Source organism: Xenopus laevis, chromosome 2S (genome assembly GCF_017654675.1).
Source record: "Xenopus laevis strain J_2021 chromosome 2S, Xenopus_laevis_v10.1, whole genome shotgun sequence".
Taxonomy (NCBI): domain Eukaryota; kingdom Metazoa; phylum Chordata; class Amphibia; order Anura; family Pipidae; genus Xenopus; species Xenopus laevis.
In genome coordinates, this window is record NC_054374.1 from 12,712,716 (window position 1) to 12,737,220 (window position 24,505).

The 24,505-nt window shown below is 35.7% G+C and overlaps 1 protein-coding gene across 2 annotated transcripts in view; it reads left to right on the plus strand.

The window, feature by feature from the left end:
- LOC108708858 (cell adhesion molecule 2-like) overlaps positions 1-24,505 on the plus strand; it is an 860,128-nt gene that overhangs the window by 739,827 nt on the left and 95,796 nt on the right. For both annotated transcript variants that reach the window (XM_041583368.1, XM_041583367.1), the window contains exons 4-6: positions 3,667-3,819; positions 7,761-7,898; positions 12,537-12,707. In XM_041583368.1, the coding sequence (XP_041439302.1) occupies positions 3,667-3,819; positions 7,761-7,898; positions 12,537-12,707 (462 nt within the window). The remainder of the gene's footprint in view (positions 1-3,666; positions 3,820-7,760; positions 7,899-12,536; positions 12,708-24,505) is intronic.

Consider the following 24,505-nt stretch of genomic DNA (forward strand, 5'->3'; position numbering starts at 1 on the left):
TTTTGTCGCAAGTTCGCCTGGCGTAAGGTTGCGAAGTAACACTAGCGAAACTACGCCAGCGTTCGTTAGCGAATTAACGCTAGCGTTCGGCGCTTCGCGGCTTAGTGAATTTGCCCCTCAGTGGTCCTGCACCTACTGACTGTCTATGGTGGGTGCTAAGTAAAGAGCACCCTTCTGCCATTTCAATATAAAACAAGGCACATCACACAGATTACATTGCACAAAGATAAGGCATAAGGGAATAGTGTATAGGGCTCTTATGGGGATCTAAGGCTGCAATTTAGATTTTTCGGGGCCTTTTAATGCACTTTGTAACCTGTTTTGTTTGTGATAAGTGACCCTTATAATGTTTACTTATAATTAGTGATGGGCGAATTTGCGAATTCGCCAAAAAATTTGCAAATTTCGCGAGAAATCCGTGAAACTGCGAAAAATTTGCGAAACGGCATCTCGTTTTTGACGTTGGCGCCCGTTTTTGACGCAAATTTTCGCGGGCGTTTTGCGAATTTATTCGCTGCCGGCGAATTGCGCGAATTTGCGCCTGGCGAATAAATTCGCCCATCACTACTTATAATGTAATTATACAAAGCATGATACTTTTCTTTAAAATATTAATATAAAACACGATGGTGACAAAAAAAACCAATTGAAAGAAAACATTTTGACATCACAACATACATATGTGATATATCAATTGCAATGCATTATTATAATTTGTTTTTGTGTCATTGTTATAATCAATTTGGCTTTTAGAGAATTTTAAAATATCATTTTTATAAATGCGAGTAACTTCCCCTTCCGTCAACATATGTAGCCATTTTGTTTCTTTCAAAAGTGACCCATGACTGCAGCAAATTATAATAAGTCAACTGTACACTAATTATGTTTATCTCTTATCTGCTTTATGTTGAAAATCTGATTTCAGACATTGATATAAGTAGGTTATTCCTATTAATTCCAATGAAACACTGCTAAGCATGGCTGCCTTTGGTGCTTAAGGGATATTCTAGGTAATTCCCTGGTGTTCTATTCACTGATGATTGAGGTCTTTTTCTTAATAAGATGTGGGATAGGAAAGGCTTTCAAGAAATTACCTTTTTACATGCATCGCAGATAAACTATTAACCCATAACAACTTATCATTTAATCCAAACAGTAGAAAGGAGAAGCAATTATTTCAGTGTGAATCAATGTCCTACCTTTATTTATCAACATAAAATAACTCTGTGCTACCTCCAAGAACAGTTGGATGTCATCCCTTTTATATAAGCCTAGAAAAGATTGTAACACCAGTATTTATCTGAGAATGTCACTCTGATATTTTACCAAGAGTTATATATAGTTATATAAGGAGATTTCTTTCTTTTAATGTTTGCTCAGGCCTTTTATTGTGAACAATGAAAATCAAATGTGATTGCATCTGAAATGCCTGAAAGTATCTGTGTATGTCACCTATAATTCTGTGCAGGATTTTATTTGGTGAAAAGCAAACCATGTGTGTGTTCAACCTACAAAAAGGATACCTGCCTTTCATCCACCAACATTTCTTTATACAATTTATAGTTAATGAATAGTGTTGGGACGAATTTATTTGCAGCGTTGCGCTGCCGGCAAATAAATTTGCAGTGAAAATTCGTCCGAGAAAATTAGCCGGTAGTGATGGGCGAATTTATTTGCCAGACGTCGAATCAAACGTCGGCATCAAAGTTTTTGTTTACGCCGGTGACAGAATGGACACCCATTGACTTTAATGGGCGATGAAGCCCATTTTGACGCCGGTGACTTGTCGCTGGCATCAAAATCTGTGTTTCGCTAATTTTTCACCAATTTGTGGCGAAACGGGACAAATTCACCCATTGCTATTAATTGAGATTTTATTTTTAACTCAAACAGCTCTTAAAAGTTGCAGCAAGAAAGGTCACTTTATTAGAAAATTATTGTGATGAGTTATTATTATTAGTGATGAGCAATTTTTTTCACCAGGCATGGGATTTGTGGCAAATTACAGCATTTCGATTCTGCAAATCATTTTTCGCATGAAAAATTTTGCCACAACGCGGTTGCTTCGGTATATTGTTTAGTTCTCTTTTTATTTTGTTTTTTTATTCAACATATACTCTTTACTTATACTACATGATGTTTTCTGATATGTCGCTATGTGGAGTGTCCGGAGCCGTTGCTCTTCCTTCACTCTCAAGACATTTGTATGTTATGCTTATGATCCCCTCTGCGTAGGAGGATACACATTTTCTATATCTACGAATGCATAAAAAAACTTTGTTATGAGAAAAGTATATGCTGTTTTTGCAACCAATAAAAAGATTTGAAAGAAAAATTTTGCCACAACGAAAAAATTTGCGCAGACAAAATTGTCGCTGAGACAAAAAAGTCACCATTAGAAAGAATGCCCATTGACTTAATTGCATTTGGACAAAAAAGTTGCCAGGACAAAAAAGACGCTCCAAGAAAAACACCCATTGACTTTAATGCATCTGGAGTTTCAAAAAAGTTTTTGCATAAAAAAAAAATTGACGCCCATTGGGGCAAATTCACTAAGATTTGTAGTTGCGGCAGGCGTAACTTTGCCGCACTTCGCCACACTTCGCCAGGCGTAGTTTCGCCAGCACTTCGCAAATTCACTAAAATCCGAAGTTGCGCACAGGGGTAGCGTAAGGTTGCGAAGTTGCACTAGCGTTGATTCGCTAAGTAAAGCGAAGTTACGCTAGCGAAGGCTAATTTGCATATGGCGCCAAATTCAAATTTCAATGGAGGAACACGTATCTGCACTACAAATGGTTAGAAAAGCTTCAAAACATCAAATAAAAATTTTATTTTGCCCTACACATGTGCCCACTGTCTAGGTAAGTTGCCATGAGTCAGGAAATGTAGGGGGGAAGGAGGGGAGCCCCAAAATTTTTTTCGATCTTTTTCAGCCTATCACCCATAATGTAGAAAAAACGCCAGCGGGACTTAGAAAAAATTTTGACTTTTTTTGAAGCAATCCCTATCTACTCTATTGCGCTTCGCCTGGTCTGAGGTGGCGAAGGAAGTCTAGCGTAAAAGGTAGCATTCAGTACACTGCGCGCGTTAGTGAATTTGCGTAGTTACGTCGCTAGCGAAACTTTGCCAGGCGTAAGGGTGCGAAGTAACACTAGCGAAACTACGCCAGCGTTCGTTAGTGAATTTGCGCAGTAACGAAAATGCCAAACGCTAGTGAATTTGCCCCATTGACTTCAATGCGTTTCATTAATTTTTTGCAGTTTTGCGAACGTAGTTTTGTGAATTTTGTGAACGGGACAGATTTAGTCATCACTAGTGCTAATTTACTGTCTTTCTAAATGCAATAGCCTAAGAAAATGTCAGATAATTTTCAGTTACCATGGCCCCTCAATAGGGTCGATGCACTAAATACTGAAAAGCAATGTAAAATGCAGATAAGGCAGAAAAGAAAGGTTAAATACCTTCATATGTTGTTTAAAAAAAATGTTCAAAATTATCTTAAAAAACATAAAAATCTGTTTTATAGTTGCTTCTATCTGTCTCACAATTTTTAGGTGACCTTCCATTTCAATCTAGTCATGTATATGTCATTTACAACGTATAATACCTATTTGTATTGAATGCTGGATTACAACCATTTAACATTGTCTTCTTTATTTATTTCAGCCTTGAGGGACAACCGCATTGAGCTGGTTAGAGCTTCCTGGCATGAACTTATTATAAGCATTAGTGACGTGGCTCTGTCAGATGAAGGACAGTACACCTGCTCTTTATTCACTATGCCTGTCAAAACTTCCAAGGCTTTTTTAACAGTTTTGGGTAAGTGCAATGATTTATACGTGTGCATTTTTTCTTTTTCAGGAAAACATTTCTTGGTATTTAACTGTCATTAATTTATTTAAGTCCAAGCCAAATACAGTGCATTAATAAGCTATTTGTAATATTGTAGATCTATATATAGTTCTTATAAAGCTGAACACTTCTGTTGTGGGTTCAGCATGAATATAATGGGCAAGGCTTGAGTTTACTCTCCCTACAGTTTTAATTTAGCATAATTAATGTTTTTGTAATTTTCTCTATGAAATAATGCAGATAAGTGCAACAAAAAAAGTTTGATCCAACATTCTTAGTTCTTGACAGCACTGTGGGATTTTAAGAAGGTATTTAATTAGGTTATACTACCTAGTTAAACCATTTGTTTAATGAACTGCTTCATGTCAATAAGCCTGAGCTACCACCAACATTTAAGGAATAGATAGGATTATTACACATGGCTCATTATCTCTTCATATGGTACTTACAGTAACTATCAGGAGGGACTCCAAATTGTAGCTAGGAACCTACAGTATGTGCTGTGTATCCTTGAGAACACATGGCGGTGAATTGATGAAAATGGGAAACAATTGCAGTTGAAGCAAAATCATTTCATATTTGTAAATAAAGATTTGTAAAGTACAAAGAGCTGGCTGGGTGGTAAGTCAAGTCAATGAAACAGATTGAGGCAGTTACTACAAGTCCTTAGGCAGGCACAGGGCAGAATTCAGCAGAACAACTCTGAATATGAGGCCAGAGGTAAGATCAGCAGATGGAGGGTAAGTGCAAGGAAGGAAACACATTAACTTGCAGGGAGACAAAATATTCATGTACACTAAAATCTACATGTAGGTCATGTTGGTGCATCCTTGTATTGTCATCTCCTCTACTTCCACACCCACTGCCAACTCTCACCTTAATCCTATCATATCTTACTGTCCCTTACCTCTAGAATTCCATCCCGAAATTAAAACATTCCCAACCTCAGTGGCATAAGCTTTAGAAGCAGACCCTGCGAGCCCTGTTGGCTGTGGACGGGAGCTGCTGAGCATCAGGCCCTCTGATGTTTTTTTTTTTGGGGGATTGGGGGCTGGCACTAAGCTTAGCCTTAGCACTACTTAGCCTCTTCAAAAACAAAAAACAAAAGTTCAGAGCACTAGAACAGTATCTGGTCCAGACTTTTGAGCACTTTGTGCACTTTTGCTTTATTTGTGCCAATATTTTATCCACCCACAGAGCATGGAGTTCCTTTCCACTCTGTCCATTACCACATGGCACTTAAAGGATTTGTTCACCTTCCAAATACTTTTTTTCAGTTGAGTTGTTTTCAGCTTGTTTGCCATAAACAAATACTTTTCTCAATTACGTTCCATCTTCTATTTTTTACTGTTTTCCCAAAATTTTAATGTAAAGTTCCTGTCTCTAGTGTTTCAGTCTGGCAGCTCAGTGATCCAGGAGCAGATTCTGAACTGTTACAATTGGCTACATTTAGTTGATACAATTAACTGATACATTTCTCAGCAGTATCCGTGGAATATCAGCAACTAGTGTATCAATTCGAACAGTTGCCTTTAATGAAACTCAGTGATTCTGCTCAGCAGGGACATGGATAACACATGTATCAACTAAATGTATCAATTTAGAACAGTTAAAGAGCAGGCGACCCCTCCCCCAAGCTGCTTTAGAAGGCACAAAATGAAATTTTACACTATAATATAAGAAAAATGGTCACAAATAGAAAATAAAAATAATTGGAAAAAGTCTTATTTCTGGGGAACAATCTGAAACCAAGAGGGTTATTTACTAAACTCTGAGGGGCACATTTACTTAGCTTGAGTGAAGGATTCAAATGCAAAAAACTTCAAATTTTGAAGTTTTTTTTGGCTACTTCGACCTTCGACTACGACTTCAACTTCGAATTGAACGATTCAAACTAAAAATCGTTCGACTATTCGACCATTCGATAGTCGAAGTACTGTCTCTTTAAAAAAAACTTCGACCCCCTACTTCGCCACCTAAAACCTACCGAACCTCAATGTTAGCTTAGGCTTTCTAAGCTTTTTTTGGTCGAAGAAAAATCGTTCAATCGATGGATTAAAATCCTTCGAATCGTTCGATTACAAGGATTTAATCGTCTCTTTTATGTAAGCTCTTTTATTCGTCTATAATGTCTTTAAACATATTTCTAAAGTCTAATCATGTGTCCTTGCAAATGCTTCTTTTTCAGGGAAACCAACCTCAAGTTCAGTTCTTTCATTCCTTTTACCAAATTAGCCCAGTATAAGTTCTACTCAGTTCCTGCAGTGCATTATAGCAAAATGATTCGCGAAAGATTCGGCCGAATACCGAGCCAAATCCGAATCCTAATTTGCATATGCAAATTAGGGGTGGGAAGGGGAATATGTTTTTTACTTTCTTGTTTTGTAACAAAAAGTCACATGATTTCCCTCCTTGACCCTAATTTGCATATGCAAATTAGGATTTGGTTCAGCCGGGCAGAAGGATTTGGCGAATCCTGCTGAAAAAGGCCGAATCCTGAACCGAATCCTGGGTTCGATGCATCCCTAATTTCTATATACAGTAGAACCCCATTTTACATTTTTCAGGGGACCAGAAAAAAATGGTGTAAAATCCAGGAAAATGTAAAATCAGGGAAATGTATTATGCATAATATATAGGAGGGACCACAAAAAAACATTGTAAAATGAGGGAAAACTTAAAATCAGGGGATGTAAAATGGGGGTTCTACTGTACTTATAGCTTTTATATTTCCTCTAAAAAGGCAATGATACAAGTATAGTATTTTGCGTTACAACAGAGGCTTGATTTTCAAGGTATACAAACATGTAATTGGTATAGAAATAGCTCTAGAAAAAAAGATATTTTATATTATACAATTACAAATCTTTTTGGCATTTTTCCTCAAAGCTTTCAGTAACCATATATTTTTTAACCACACAGTGGCCATAAACCTCTCAATTGAAGGACATTTTACTGCCACGGCGTTCCCTTAGCTTGGAGTTTTTCTTAGTTCATGTCATTTCTCCCCTATATTATTAGAACTTGTTTTATTAGATTCACTTCACCATTTATATATGATTCCCTAAATGGTCTCCTTTTCTTTCTCTAAGGATTTCAATGATACTAAAAATGAAAGAGATCCATAAAAAAAAAAAAAACCCAGGGAATGTCACTTAAACTCACCGCTTCACGAGATTCATTGAATGTCCGCAGCTGAACCAGATGAAATTGTTATAGTTTATTGCAAACTCGCCTATGTTTCTAACCTTTAATACAGTTTTAAAGATTGATTTTTTTTTTTGTCCCTGAACTTCACTTATTCTAGAATCCTGGCTTTTTCACTTAATAGGGCTAATGCAGAATGCCGGTCATATTAAAGTTAATCCAGCTAGTGAATTGGTTTTGTGCATACGATGTGAAAGCTAGCTTTTTTTTTACTCCCGCTGAGACTATTTTACAAAAAAATCTTTACAAGTTTACCATTAAGGACAAAAACTACCAATTCTAAGCACAGTATTTCAACATAATAACTTCCTCGGCTTAATGCTTTTCCATGGAGACCCATCTTTGGATCCAAAGTATGAATTCCTTGCTAAATCCTCCTTCTGAACTGTTAGTGAAGCTTCTCTAAAGAAAAAAAAAAATATTATATAAACTCACTTTTTGAATATTTGATTATCAGAGAGACTTTCCAAAGGGATTTTGATGAAAATCTCTCTAATTCATCAAATTTATTTGTAGTTATTATTTTTATTACTCCACTTTGACTTTATTTAATCAGGAAAATGTTATGTATATATTGATGTTCCCAAATAACGGTGTAGGGCTTGGGTTTTATTTATAGATATGTTCATCGTGTCAAACTTCTGGCATTAAATATTGATATTATAAGAACTGTTATCATTTGTTTTTTATATGAATTTTAGGTGTCCCTGAAAATCCTCACATTACTGGTTTTACATCACCCACAATGGAAGGAGAAATAATTCAGCTTACATGTAAATCATCCGGGAGCAAACCAGCAGCAGATATCAGATGGTTTAAAAATGACCAAGAAATCAAAGGTAAATAAAAATAAAAAACTGATGCTATGTTCTAAGTACTGTTCATATTTATATGAGTGGTAAGTTTGTATAAAGACATAACAAATTGTAGCAAATAATCCTAGAACTACATCGCAATGTTCCTAACTGAATCAGGAAAAGGATAAAGGATGCAATAAAGGAAAGGTGAATAAAGCACCAACAACAGGCGTTATACACCCCAGGGTAATTAGAGAACTAAATTCAATGGTAGCAAGGATCCTTTTTTTTTATTTTTTAATCTTCAAGGCCTCCTTGATGTATGTCAGGATGCCAAGGGATTGCGGAATTGTAGATGTGATCCCATTATTCATCCGCTACACTGAAACTATGGGACAGGTTATTAAGATATAATGTCAAGGACTACACTTAGAACATTAATATTGCCAGAGTACGTCAACCAGATTTTTTTTTAATAGAGCAGTCTAGAAATATAATGCATTGCACTACATGAGAGGTTAATGTTTAGATGTTTTTAGATGTACTGTGGGCCTTATGACAGCTGCAAATAAAGGCTGTTTTTGTCTTTTAACTTCAATTTTTGGTATAGATCCATCGAAATGCATTTTCTATATTTGTCTGAGAATCATTAAGTGGTAAAACTCACTTGGCCTGGTTACAGTTATCCAAAGCAATAAATACACCTACAATAAATACAATAAATAGTTTGCATGTGTCTATAAAATAGACTGAGTATATAGCAGTTATTTTGTTAGTTTTGTCTAACTATACCACCATCTGCATATTTTGAAATTGTAAGATAAAGGCATTCATCCTTCATATACAGGCATGGGACCTGTTATCCAGAATGCTCGGGACCTGGGGTTTTCCGGATAACGGATCTTTCCGTAATTTGGGTCTTCATGCCTTAAGTCTACTAGAAATTCATTTAAACATTAAATAAACCCAATAGGCTGGTTTTGCTTCCAATGAGGATTAATTATATCTTAGTTGGGATCAAGTACAAGCTACTGTTTTTTATTACAGAGAAAAAGGAAATCATTTTAAAAAATTTGGATTATTTGGATAAAATGGAGTCAGCCATTCCGTAATTCTGAGCTTTCTGGATATCAGGTTTCCGGATAAGGGACCCTATACCTGTACCTGTTCTTTCTGATGATATTTCAGCATTGTTTTGCCTGCGATTTCAGCCACCTAGCATGTGTTTAAAATGAATAGCATAAGTTCTAAAAGTCGGTATATTCTTAGTCAACATGACTTGTCTTCACAAATCCTGAAGACTTACTAGTTTCATTATTAAAAGTAATTCAAAATAGATTTAAAGGAGATATCAAGATGGTAACTTCATATGGAATACAACAAGTAGCTCCACTGTTAACAACAGGCACATTTGTTTATCTCTTAGCATGCTAAATCCACCTCATACATACTAAACACAATTTAAGGGTATACTATGTATAAAATAGTATAGTTAATTTTCTGAATTCCAGTTTAGGTAACATTATTTAAATAATGTTCAGTGTTTTGTTTGTTTTTGTTTTTAAACATTTTAGCTTAAAGGACCAGTAACATCAAAAAATTTTATTGTTTTAAAGTAATAAAAATATAATGCAGTGTTGCCCTTCACTAGTAAAACTGCTGTGTTTGCTTCAGAAACACTACTATAGTTTATATAAATAAGCTGCTGCGTAGCCATGCGGGCAGCTGTTCAAAGGAGAAAAGGCTCAAGTTACACAGCAGATAGCAGATAAGCTCTGTAGAACATAATGCTATCTGTTATCCATTATTTATCCTGTGCCATTTAGCCGTTTTTCAATTTCCGCCATTGCTACTCAGCAGCTTGTTTATATAAACTATAGTAGTGTTTCTGAAGCAAACACATCAGTTTTACCAGTGCAGGGCAACACTACATGATATTTTCATTACTTTAAAACACTTTTAGTTTTTGGTGTTACTGTTCCTTTAAGCATCTTAATTAAACATGCTTTATATGCATTTGACTTGATTTGCATTGTGGCAAACTTGTCTTTTCACGTGGTTCCCCCCTAATATTTAAGTCGCCATTATGTGGATTCAATTCATTTTTATCCACTTATTGAAAGACTGACAATCCTTTTTATTCTTGTGGTAGAGTTACATTTTCAAAACATATCTTTATTATATGCAAAGAAAAAAATTGATTTGTTTTCTTTGCACATTTTTTATTTTTTTGGTAAATACAGTTTATTACATACCAGGGTAAATAATTGATTCCTAGATTTTTCCTGAAATATGGAGAAGAATGCCAATGGAAAGGCATAAGGTCCATTATATATAATAAATGATTTGTATACAATATATATTATTGTATTATTAGTTCCCCATCATGAAAACTCAACTTCCATTATCATCCTAACAGGATCTTATCGGCAGTGTCAATCACAGAAAAGGAGTAAAGGAAGCTTCCTGAACACTTGATAAAAAGAGCATTTAGCTTTCCAAATAAATGTTTAATCATATCTTAAACCAACAATGTAATCAAACACACATCGTTCTAAGGGAGATCATTAACAAGAAAACAGGAAACACAACATAATACAAAGATAGTCTTCTGTTTAAATAAATTAGTGAGAGAGACAAACACATCCGTGGGGCGAATGAAGTGTACGTGAAAATGTTGGCAACAAAATGCTGGTGATGAAACAAATACTCATTACTGGTAGTGATGGGCGAATTTGGAGCGTTTCGCTTCGCTGAAATGGTCAAAAATTCACAAAACGTTGCTGGCGTCTCGTTTTTGACGCCAGCATGCGTTTTTTGGATGCCGCCACAAATTCATCCATTTTTTTGATGCTGGGAATTTTCGCTGCAGTTTTGCGAATTTATTGCCGGCGTCGAATCTCGGGAATTACTGGCAATGGAAAAACAACTCTATATAACACAAAACAAAAATAGTTTTTGATTATATAGCCGGTAGTTGGTGAGAGTGCATCAATGAAAAACATATGCAGTGATGTGTTTGGAGAATTGTTTTACCACCAATACAATCTGTTTGAAAATATTAGGCCTTTCAGAGAACAAATGTTGCTTTAACTGAGAGAGACTTTGCATTATGTAGTCACCTGGACAGATTGCCCCCCTGAAATTAGGCATTGATGCTGGATAGTGATAGGCTAATCTGACCCGTTTCACTGTAAATTAGCGAAAAGGCAAAAAATTTGCCAAATGCATGGAAGCATGGCCGACAAATTTTATTTGACAGGCAACCATTTTTTTAACCCATTGGACTCTATGTGCATCTTTTTAGTGGCTGAACCTGCTCATCACTAATCCTGGACTATAAATTAAATTGGTCACAAAGATGTTCATTTAGGTCGGGTCAAGGCTCTGTGCAGACCAGTCAAGTCCTTCCACTCCTATTCCTTCAAACCAGTTCTGTAAGGACTTTGTGCACAAGGTTATTCTGCTGCTAAAAGAAGAAATTAATCCTTCACCATTTTTTTCCTCAAATAAGGATGCAAAAATTTGTCAGGAATGTCATTATACAGTATATTGCTATATATATTAAGCTTGGGGATCCCTGTGGACTACCAAATTTTTGCGGTCATCCCTGTACTTAGGGGCACATTTACAAAGCTCGAGTGAAGGATTCAAATTAAAAAAACTTTGAATTTCGAACTGTTTTTTGGGCTACTTCGACCATCGAATGGGCTACTTCGACCTTCGACTACGACTTCGACTACGAATTGAACGATTCGAACTAAAAATCGTTCGACTATTCGACCATTCGATAGTTGAAGTACTGTCTCTTTAAGAAAAACTTTGACCCCCTACTTCGGCAGCTAAAAGCTACCGAAGTCAATGTTAGCCTATGGGAAAGGTCCCCATAGGCTTGCCTGAGATTTTTTGATCGAAGGATATTCCTTCGATCGTTGTATTAAAATCCTTCGAATCGTTCGATTCGAAGGATTTAATCGTTCGATCGAATGAATAATCCTTCGATCTTTCGATCGCAGGATTTGCGCCAAATCGTTCGACTTCGATATTCTAAGTCGAACGATTTTAGTTCCTAGTCGAATATCGAGGGTTAATTAACCCTCAATATTCGACCCTTCATACATCTGCCCTTTACTATACTTGATTCCATGAAGGGATTGCTCAACACTGTGACTTCACTTTATGTAACCATCAGTCACTCCCCCTCTTTGTTATAGTGGCAAACAGTGTCCCCCAGCCCTTCTGGGACTTTCTTCTGCAGGCTGGTAGCCCTCTTTCTTTGTGTCCCTCTCAGAGACATTATTGTAAATTACTTATTAAAATTAAATATCTTTCCAAAGGAGAACCTTCTTATTTAAAGAGAGCTTCAATATATGAGCTGAACCAGTGGAGTGTTTAGAACCCCAATGGCAAGATTCTTGGAACAGAGATAAAATACTCCCCAATTGGTGCAAACTTCCCTGGAGCTTATATATCCTTCTGGGAAGACAATAAAGGCAAATTGCCTTTTACCTATTCCTTTCAACACTTGGGGGGTTATTTATCAAAGGTCGATTTTTATAGTAATGTGGATTTTTGTAAACTCTAATAAATCTGATTTTATTCACAATTTGAATGGTATGTTATTTATGAAAAAATTAGAATGTCTAATCTTTCACGGAATCAATTTATTTTCCAACACAGGTATGCGGAAAATCAAAGAACAGGACAACAATGGGAAGACTTTTACCGTAATCAGCTTTCTGGATTTTCAAGGAGACCGTAGAGATGATGGCGCTATCATAAGGTGCAGAGTGGACCATGAATCTTTAAACTCCACACCACAGATTGCAAAGCAAGTTTTAGAAATTCATTGTAAGTAAAAGAAAAATATAATTTGTTTTCTGTTGCGATTAATAAAATGTTCACTACTCAGATGACTTTATCATCAAGTCAGAAGATCATACATCAGATGATAAGGGTACTTTCTTCAATAAGTCCATATTTGAGGTCAATAAGAATAGTGTTCTGCCACATGTTTAACAAAGGGGTGCCCATAGTCTTAGTTAAATGGTAGGACCACACAAGGAAGGCTTTATAGAAGAAAAGACCTTGGAGAGCTCTGTCTCTGCACCTTGCACCTTTTTAGTGCAGCCTACACTAACCATTGCCATGGGTGCATTTCCTGCTTTGTAATGTGCATCATTTGTGCCATTGGCAATGGTAATTTATCCCTAGTATTTATATTGATTATTCAATATTGCATTTGGAAAATGATAAAATATAATTATTTGTTCCCACACTGGTATGAGATGTGATGGACTATTCCAAATTGAATTTTAGTTTCCTAATAAGAGAACCTTTTCCAAAAACCCCATTCATTCCTTGTAATTTTTATCATTATGACAAAAGCACAATCATTTTTCTAAAAACAAGGAATTGTTCGTAGCTCAATTGAAAGGCAATTTACAGTACAGACCTTGGGTCAACAAAAGGCAGTTTTTGAATCAATAGTTCTTCACAGTGAGGGTAGTAAGATGCAGAATGCCCTGCCATGTTTTGATGGAAAATTCTATTAATGCCTTTATGAGTGACTTGGGTGACTTTTTTGGGCAGCCATAATATCAAGGTCCACAGATATCTTCAGTTAGTTTTCGATATATATTTATGGATAATGTACTATACACATATTTAAAGGGATCCTGTCATCGAAAACATGATTTTTTCAAAACACATCAGATAATAGTGCTATTCCAGCAGAATTCTGCACTGAAATCTATTTCTCAAAAGAGCAAACAGATTTGTTTATATTTAATTTTGAAATCTGACATGGGGCTAGACATTTTGTCAATTTTCCAGCTGCCCCCAGTCATGTGACTTGTGCCTGCACTTTAGGAGAGAAATGCTTTCTGGCAGGCTGCTGTTTTTCCTTCTCAATGTAACTGAATGTGTCTCAGTGAGACATGGGTTTTTACTATTGAGTGCTGTTCTTAGACCTACCAGGCAGCTGTTATCTTGTGTTAGGGAGCTGCTATCTGGTTACTTTCCCATTGTTCTTTTGTTTGGCTGCTGGGGGGAAAAAAGGAGGGGTGATATCACTCTAACTTGCAGTAAAGAGTGATTGAAGTTTATCAAAGCACAAGTCACATGACTTGGGGCAGCTGGGAAATTGACAAAATGTCTAGCCCCATGTCAGATTTCAAAATTGAATATAAAAAAATCTGTTTGCTCTTTTGAAAAATGGATTTCAGTGCAGAATTCTGCTGGAGCAGCACTATTAACTGATTCATTTTGAAAAAAAAAAAATGTTTTTCCCATGACAGTATCCCTTTAAGAGAAAAATAATTTCCTGAGAAGAAAATGTGATAGAAAACAGATAAAAAAAAAATTACACTTTTTTTTTAATAAAATGGTGAAAACAGACTATGCACTTGTTCTGTACAAGGATTCTACTTCTACGTCTGATGATTGCTAATGCCTGATTATATTTTAATGTACACTGGTGTATCTCCTCAAACTGAAGGTGTTGGGCATGAGCATTCCACATTACATTCATGTATATATACAGTATTATTTGATGATACATACTATTTGGCAGTATTGCATTTTCTTTTTGCATGCCCCAATTACCCATTGTCAGCCTTTAGTTCAGAACATGGGACAACAATTCAATTCAAGTTTGTAAAAAAAAAGACTAACAAGTTTATAAAGATCTACTCTACACTAATTATATTTCTTGTATGTCAGCCCTTGCTATGACCCTGACTGGTAACAGAAAAACAACACAGAACACATTTAGGGGGAACAAATATTTGAAAACCTATTCATAATGTTCAAAAGGAAGGGCTCAATGAATAGGTTTCTGATGTTTTATAAATGAAAGAAAGATTTCCAATGAATAAAAAAGAAAATTACTGTCTGTTTCTCTGTGTTGCATAAATAACAAAGCAAATGCTGCAATGGTTAGAACCTTGGTTGAAGAATATTTTGCTTTTCAGAAACGGCAACTATTTTTTGGTGTGTGTGCTCACTTTCATGTTTCTATTCCCTAAAACCATGCTATGGGTCTTGTTAGCTTAAAAAATGTATCAAAAGTTTGCAAATTTGATGTATCAGTGTGTCTCAGCACCGCAGGGGTGGTCTGGAATCAAAGAAAAACATAGCCAAGTCAGACTCCATCCTTGCTTTATGGGATTGGGAATCTGCTTACAAGATACAGAATCTTTCAAAGGTATCACATTTGTTTGATACTTCATTTTCTCCAAGTCTTCACACCACCACACAATTCATGGCTGTGTAAATAAGCAACTCTCCATTTGTTCACCTACAGTACTTCTTATACTCTTTTTATCTCTTTGCTCCATCACCGTTCTTTATTTTTCGTGCGTGCTTTTAAACACTATACAAAGGAATCCTGAGAAGGAAATCCAGTTTCATTACTAGAATTTTGGTTCATGGAGTACTCTATATTCTAAAGTTTACCCGTTGAGTTGTAAATCAGAGACTAACTATAGTTTACAAAACTGCAATATTTTGTCAAACTGCATTGTCAATAGAATATGAAATCACTTTGTGGTTAAGCAATTTTGGCTCTGCAATAGCATATACAGAACATTGCCCTACCTTCTAAGCTAATTTTCACTATGCTAAAACTCCTTAGCAGTTCCTTGGAAAGACTGGGGAGGGCTTGATATTGGTTGAGTGTTTTTAAATGCTGTACAAGAAAGAAAGACTCATGGGAAAGAAACCCAGTTTCACTCCTTAAATTTCCATTTTCATGGAATACTGTACCTCCTCACTTCATCCACATGTTAAAAAACCTTATAAATGGTGACGTGAGCTGGGGGGCATTTTGTCCATATGACCAAGCCCTCTCCAATGTGCTATTACCCAAAGGTGCAAGATTGAAACTTTCTGACTTATAGTAGTCTTTCAGTAGAAAAACAAAATGTCAGTGTTCCGTCTAAGCCACCATGGGTGATGACTAGGTTCTATAACCACTTATTTGCCAGAGTCTCACTTATGGACTAGTAACATCTCTGATACAAAAAGCCATTTTCTGACTGATAGAAGCTTTAAAAATTCCCAATGATGTGGCAGAGAGTTGGGAAGTTGTTTGGTCTGACTCCACAAAAGCAGACATGGTCATTTCCTTATATTCCTCATATTAGTTTATAAGAAAACTAGAAGTGCTAGTTAAATATTGGCTTTTATTTCATTTATCTATTTAAGACACCAACATTTTTTGCAATTCTGAACTGTAAGGATCAGGCAAAACATGGTTCAATCTAGAGTATAGAAATGATAGGTGTCCCTTCACAGTAAAGGAACTATTCAGCACAGGGAAGTCCATGTGGCTGCCCCCCCAACACACAGGGGCCGATTCACTAACTTCGAGTGAAGGATTCAAAGTAAAAAAAACTTTGAGTTTCGAAGTTTTTTTTGGGCTACTTCGACCATCGAATGGGCTACTTCGACCTTCGACTACGAATATGACTCCGAATCGAAGGATTCCTAGTAAAAATCGTTCGACTATTCGACCATTCGATAGTCGAAGTACTGTCTCTTTAAAAAAAACTTTGACCCCCTAGTTCGGCATCTAAAAGCTACCAAAGTCAATGTTAGCCTATTGGGAAGGTCCCCATAGGCTTGGCTAACTTTTTTTGATCGAAGGATATTCCTTCGATCGTTGGATTTAAATCCTTCGAATCGTTCGATTCGAAGGATTTAATCGTTCGATCGAAGGAATAATCCTTTGATCGTTCGATCAAACTATCTGCGCTAAATCCTTCGACTTCGATATTCGAAGTCGAAGGATTTCAATTCCTAGTCGATTATCGAGGGTTAATTAACCCTCGATATTCGACCCTTAGTGAATCAGCCCCACAATGTTTGAGGAGGTGCAGGCCCTGGTGCAGTCGTACACCCAGAAGTTCCGCCACTGTCCCTGTACATACAATATACCATCTAGTGAATACCAATGTGCATTACAAGTAATCATATTGCCAGAAGGGTGTCTATGTTACCACTATAAAAAGGAGGATCCCTAGTGAAATATATTTAAATATGTGGTTATATTAACGTAACACTTATCTCACTAAATGCTTTGTTTTCACATTGTATTCTAGAATGTCACAGTTTTGCCTTGAAATGAAGATAAATTAAACACAGTCACACATATTATGAGCTGAATTCATTTTTGCTCTCATATTTTTTTGTGTGCCTACAGCAATAATTAAACAAGAATGTTTGTATCGTTTTCTGCATATTGGCATTTACTGTTACAAGAAAATGAATTCAAATTTTCTTGTAGAAAGTGATCCTTGATAGGTGTCAGTAGGAAATCAATTATTTATATATGAAACTCATGACAATGCAGCATTGTCATCACTGTAGTTTCAGGCATAATACTAATTATTCATATCCTTCGGGTACTATTAATAATTATCTGTAGAGTTTAATTTACTTCATAGATACTGTATGCTTGTTAGAATGTTGTTGCTGGATATTATATTAGAATTAGGAAAGAAATTGCATTGGATTGGTGATCACAAGGCAATACAGAAAACAGAAAATTTTACCAGTAAAAAAAAAGTTAATTAACATTGTTTTTTCCATCATAATTCTTTCCTCACTCTGAATTTTCAAAGGGCAACTGAAATCCTAACGTAAAATTACCCCAGAAATATGGTATCGTTTCTAGCATCTACCAGCATATGCAACTCCTTTATTCCTATTTTATATAATATGTATTACTTTTTAAAGCAACTATACAGGAAAAGGGACAATATTCCCCTTTTTTCAACAAAATTTCATAGAATAGCTTGGGCTAAATCTACTTTTTGCCTATTATTTTAAATAGGAAATAACTATGCTTTTAGTACCAGTTTTTGGTACCTCTAGTGATGGGCGAATTTATTTGCCAGGCGCGAATTTGCGGCGAAATCCCACGATTCACTGCTGGAGAATGTGCAAAAAATGGACACCAGTGTCAAAAACGAGACGCCGGCACAGTTTCGCTAATTTTTCGCAGTTTCGATAATTTCACAGGAAATTTGCGAATTTTTCAGCAAAGCGAAACGGGACAAATTCGCCCATCGCTGGTGACGGTATGTGCGTCTAAAATACCCTAGTAACTCCCCTCATTCTCATCTGCTGACAATTGCTGTTGTGAGTTTCCTGAGCTAAGGGCTGTATGCATAGAATATAAAGGTCATGATACAATGTTAATTGGACAATAATGCAGATTGTCGTTATATGGCAACTCTCAAACCAGTGCATCAGAATTCAATAATAAGCCCAATAGCATTAGCTGATATGACAGTTAACACAACCTTAATTTCTCCTTGATACTTTGCAACAACCCCTACGTGTAGCTTCTCAAAAGCAGCCCAGAACACACTGAGCATGTGCCGTGTCACTGACTCTCCTAACGAAATCCAAGATGGAGAGCTCCTGTGACATGATCATTAAAGTTACAGAGGAGCTAAATCTTTCAGCTAGTGCAGTAAGTTCAGTGTGTAAAGTATGGCAGTTCTATCCATATTCATTTTTAGGGTTTTGTTCCATTTCTAAGTTTTTTTGGCATTTTTATTGGTACTAATTTATCTGCATGTTGCTGTTGTCTTAATGCATGGTGCACAATATAATTCAGCTGGCTCATTTACATATTTTTACTAAATTATTTGATGTAATTCATATAAGAGCAAGAAAGTAGTAGGAGTAGAACTGCATTCAATTGAAATTTTTTATTTTAAAAAATCAGAAAATTTTGTTTTTTGATAAATAACCCCCAAAGTGTGACAATTCACACATGTAGCTGCTTTCATATTACAATGATAATTACAAAGCTCAGTTTGGAATCTCAAATAGTATCTTAAATATTTTTTTACGGTATGAATCCCAGATATAGTTTTTTAAACACAATCATGCTATAATGAGGCACAGCAGAGGTCTCTAGAAAGAGAAGCCTATCTAGCATCTGTTTTTCTGTTTTGCCTGCAATTTCTTTGCAGTTGAGTCCTGTAAAACATAAGATGGCATTGCACTTTCAAGAGATACATTAAGGGAAGCTTCAGAATTGTGGCATGTGGTATTACTACTTCTGAAACATATGGGTCATGGCATAATAGGGCAATTTGACAACCACATAATGCAAATCCTTATCTGTATTGTGCTTGTAATCAAGTAATGAAAACTAAATGCACATCTGCAGTTCAGATAGAAATGTGTGATTGGGTTTTGAAGTTGCTATGCGCCCTATTCTTTGACTTTTAAGTGTATTTTGAAAAATTTAATTGAAAACTAATTTTAATTAATGAACATGATTTACTGCTTTACTTGTATGTTAAAGGACAGTAGAATGTCATACTTTTTTATGATAAAGAGTTACTGCATGACACTTCAATGCATTATTAGTTATAATATTGAAAGATAAAGGGGTTTCTTAAAAAAAAAACCTCATTGATGGAACACAGGAAAGTCTATGCTGCTGTATAAGGAGCAATATAATGAATGTGATACATATATTAACTAAATTCTAATATTGTTGTAAAAACACTATATAATACTTCTGTAAATGTGTTAATGATTAATTACCAAACAAATGTATTGTCAGCCCCCTTTATGAGATATCTTGGCTTTCCTCTTGGAAAATAAAATCTATAACAATTATAGGAAAATCATGAATCTTTATATGTAGGCTACAATGATAAAAATTAAATACATAGCCAAAAAATAACAAAAATATAATATTGGATTTCTTTATTGGTTTTCCTCAAGTTTACCATAGAAAATAAAATGCATAAAATTTATAGGAATGTAGGCTACAATGATCAACATTAAGTGGGCTATTTATTAAAGTCCACTTTTTTCTGATCAAACTTTTAAAGGGGAAAACTATTTTTTAGTTGAAAAAAAAAATCTCGAACTCCCCGATGGTGTTAAAAGTCAGAATAAAAAAGTACTATAACTCAGACCTGCCATGTAGAAGTCAATCACAGATGCCCCATTGACATTTTGAAGATATCCTGATCTGCGCTGGGTTTTGTTCAATAATCTGAAGATTATATGGTTTCGGGCATCAAATCTGAAAAAAAGTCACAGGTTCAGGGGGACAAATACAAAAAAGTTGCAGCTTTCAGTGACAAATCTGAAATAATTGTACAATTCTGTTTTTTTCTCAATTTTATTGAGTCTCATCCCGCCCAAGAAATTTTAGGGAACATGTATTGATAAATGGTGGGGAAAGTCTGTGCAGATTTGGTCGGAGTGGTTTTCAGAAAATACTAAGATCATTTCAAAATAACAAGATAACAAAAATATATTATTGGCTTTGTTTATTGTCAAATTATGTGAATTGGAAACCAAAAAGCTAATAGGAACATACTTGAATATGTAGGATTTTTGACATAAATAAAAAGTTCTCTGCATCTCTTATGGCTCTCTTAAGCACAAAAATGTGTTCCTCCCTATGGATGGCACATTGCCAAACTCTGACAGTGCTGCATTCAGAGAGGGTAGTCTGTGGAGGGCCAGTGGGCATCCCCTGAAACACCCCCTAGTTTGTGCATCATTGAGGTTCACTGTCCAAGAGATGTAGGGGGCTAAAAGGCATCAATGAACTCTTTAAGTGCAATGCTGCCTTGTGCCCAAAAGTTCTTTCCTCTGCCCTTCAAAATGTTAATTCTGGAGAAAGGTGCAGTGGGCATTGCCAATGAGAAGAAGTATATCAAATAAATTTGAATGAATAACAAAATGAATATTTTCAAATAACCATACATTTGCTTCTCCATCTCTAGAAGCTCGCTAAAAGACAGAAGTAATTGTATATTTCCTAGAATATAAGAATATCCTAGATGTAGTTTGAGCAATATATATATATATATATCTTACTTATCAAAGTTACAGTAAATATTGAGTTCATGCAAATCCCTAGACGGGAATAGGTGTTTACAGCACACTTTATTGTAAGTCCCTCTGACTATTAGCTTGATAATACATAATACAAGGAACTGTATCAACAGTGTTCTGGATAGTGGAGAAGAAATGTATTCCCAAATGAATTTACAAATTGCTGTATTATTGGTTACTTTTACTGTAGTGAGAAGGAAAACATGTATTTGCAGGCACTGAAACAAGGTAGGCTCCATGAATTCATTGTGCCTTTAAAGAAAGACATACGCTAATCAAAATTAAAGCTGGTGTGGTTCCTGCTCAGCACTGATTATAGGCTATCCTGTGGAATAGGTTGTTGACTAAAAAGTATAACTTAGGGAAACTCCTTCTACTGTTGCTACGTTTTACAATACAGGATTTATCATAAAGCCATAAAAAAAAAAAAAATTCAGCATGGCTTGTTGCATATGGGCATGCAAACTGATGACATCCCTCGGAAGACCTTACTAATTCCAACTGATTTCTTGCTGCTTGAATAAATCAAATTTTAACTACAGCTACTCAATCCATTTAGCAAGGTGGTATTGAAATGCTTGGAAGTCAGACTGTGTAAGTCATATTTTCTACTTCGGACATACAGGCTGCAAATAAATGGTTCTGTGATTGCAGTAACCTACAGTACATCTAGCACAATCTGGAGTGTTTCCATTGAGGCCCATCATTTTCATCCAGAAGTTCCTTTAGCATGTAATCACTATAGTACGGCCCTAGCTTTAGGTGATCACTAGAACACCTACATATTAAAGTTCTATCACAGTATGCAAACATAAATAAATCAGCATGCATGCCATAAAAAAATATATTAACCTCACTCTGTAATCCAGCTGTAGGCTTTGTAGGGTAAGGTATCAGGATGGTAAATGAACCAAAGTAATTGCAAAGTGCTTTTCTTCTGATTGATTCTACAGGGATTCATTTACTTTCATGTCTGGCTGCATTGTTTATAACCAAAATGAGCTTTTATAGGATAATATAGAATTTAACCTGCGAGTACATTTCATGAAAACGATCTCAGCACACAAATGTCTTTATTTCAAGACTCCAAATTGAAGCTCAGATTTATCAATTTTAATTTTCAATTTTCATTTAGATATTTTTACAGAAGTAAAGTCTCTAAATCACGTTTTATGGTTCACTATTTCTCATCCCTCCAAAGTGACAATGAGGGCCTTATTTATCAAAATCCAAATTTTTAGTATTTTAATAAAATATAGTCCAACCAAACTAGAATTCATTATTGAACCATGTTTATTATTAAAAAATCATGATTTAATCGGATCGGAGAATCGTATGAATTTTTCTGAGTTTTTTCCCAAATTGCTTGATTATTTCGGGCTCTTACCTGAAAAGACCAAATTTTTGCTAAAAAAGTCCAAAATAGTCATATGTTCTGGCTAATTCCAGGGCAAACCACAGATACTTCCAAATAGGATAGGGACATCTCCCATTGACTTATAAACAACCTCATCAGGTCTGAGATGCCCGATTTTTGGATTGTGACTTTTTTTCATCCTTGCATTTTATAATAAAAAATAATCTGCATTAAAATGGAAGATTTAACATTTTAAGAAGAATCATTTTAAAATATGTTTAAATGCAAGAAAATTTCTTAGAATTCGTGGTTAAATGTCTCAATTATAAAGTTGTTCAATACCTAATTGTGCTATTATTACATATTACTACTATAAATATGGGTATAAATAAAAAATATTTTACAGGTATATGATCTATTATCTAGAATGCCGGGTTTTCAGACAAGCGCTCTTTCTTTAGATCACTATACACCGAGTCTGCTAAAAAACATTTAAACATTAAATAAACCCAATAGGATTGTTTTGCCACCAATAGGGATTCATGCAGCTTCGTAAGGATCAAGTTTTTACAGAAAACAAGGACTTTTTTTTTATATCTAAATGATCTAGATGGCCTTTTGGTAGATCCCATACCTGTCATACCTGTACTTTAATATTATTTTTCACCTTCATAAAAAATGACCCTTTTATATTTTATTGTTTAGATTTTTTGTTAAATTAATGCATAACCTAAAAATCTCCAGAAATTAAGAGCAGGGGGAAATGTTCAATATTATGAATGTGAGAAATCTGCATGTTTAAATGAGATCAATTAGGTTAATGATGAACGGAGAGAGGAAATGAATGATTTAAATGCAAAATAATTTTAAATAATGGTTCATTTGCTTATGAAATCTCATGTCAGAAAGTAATGTTTAGATTATGAGAGGTTAATTGTGTATTAATCTTCTGTATAAGAGGTTTAGCATACAATTTACATGAATTAGCAGATAAAATACCTTTTTAAGGGTCAATTTGTTCTAAAATTTCATTAATGAAAGTATTTTTACAACCCTTACACTAATAAAAGTAGCCCCTACACTTTTAAAGTCAGATCGCTAACAAAACTATGAAGCAAACGGCATATACATCAAAAATAGTTTCAAGAAAAGGCTATATTCACGTCACAAGTTAAAATGAAAGCACAAACCTTTTTTGAAGCAATTCTTTAAAATCAGGTTTAAAAGAGCCCCTATCTCGTGCTAGGTCCCTTACTAAATCCCTAATTAACAGTCCTCCCACTCATGTGATGACAACTTTCAGTGGGGTTCTTACCAAGGCTCATCCTGTTATTTATATAACATTTCAGCAGAGGTTTACTGAGATTACACATCATTTACATCAGTCCCTGTCCCAGTGGAGTTTACAGTGTAAGGTCACTATATCATTCACACACTGTAGAGTTGATATTATCATGGACATACTAACCTGCCTTTGGGGCAAATTCACTAAGCGCCGAAGCGCCTAATGCTAGCGTCAATTCGCTAGCGTTGGTCATTTTCGTTACTTCGCAAATTCACTAACGAACGCTGGCATACATTCGCTAGTGTTACTTCGCACCCTTACGCCTGGCGAATTTGCGCAACGGACGTAACTACGCAAATTCACTAACGCGCGCATTGTACTGAACGCTACCTTTTACGCTAGATTTCCTTTGCCACCTCAGACCAGGCAAAGCGCAATAGAGTAGATAGGGATTGCTTCAAAAAAAGTTCACATTTTTTCTAAGTCCCAAAAAACGCTGGCGTTTTTTCTATATTATGGGTGATAGGCTGAAAAAGATCGAAAAAATTTTTGGGGCTCCCCTCCTTCCCCCCTACATTTCCTAACTCATGGCAACTTAACTATACAGTGGGCACATGTGTAGGGCAAAATAAAAATTTTATTTGATGTTTTGAAGGTTTCCCAGGCATTTGTAGTGCTGCTACATATTCCTCCATTGAAATTTGAATTTGGCGCCGTATGCAAATTAACCTTTGTTTCGCTTAGCGAATCAACGCTAGCGCAACTTCGCAACCTTACGCTACCCCTGAGCGCAACTTCGGATTTTAGTGAATTTGCGGAGCGCTAGCGAAACTACGCCTGGCGAATTGCGGCGAAGTTACACCTGGCGCAACTATGAATCTTAGTGAATTTGCCCCTTTATGTTTTTGGAGTGTGGGAGGAATCCCATACAGCAGAAGGAGTGTACAAATTCCTTGCAGATAGTACCCTGGCTTAATTCAAGTTCAGTAACCCAACACCGCAAGGCAAATGTGCTACTAAAGTGAACTACTGTGCTGTCTATGGAATAACCAAAGGGGGACATACACTTAACTATATGCACAACTATATTTTGCATTCTTACACTCTTATTTACAGAAA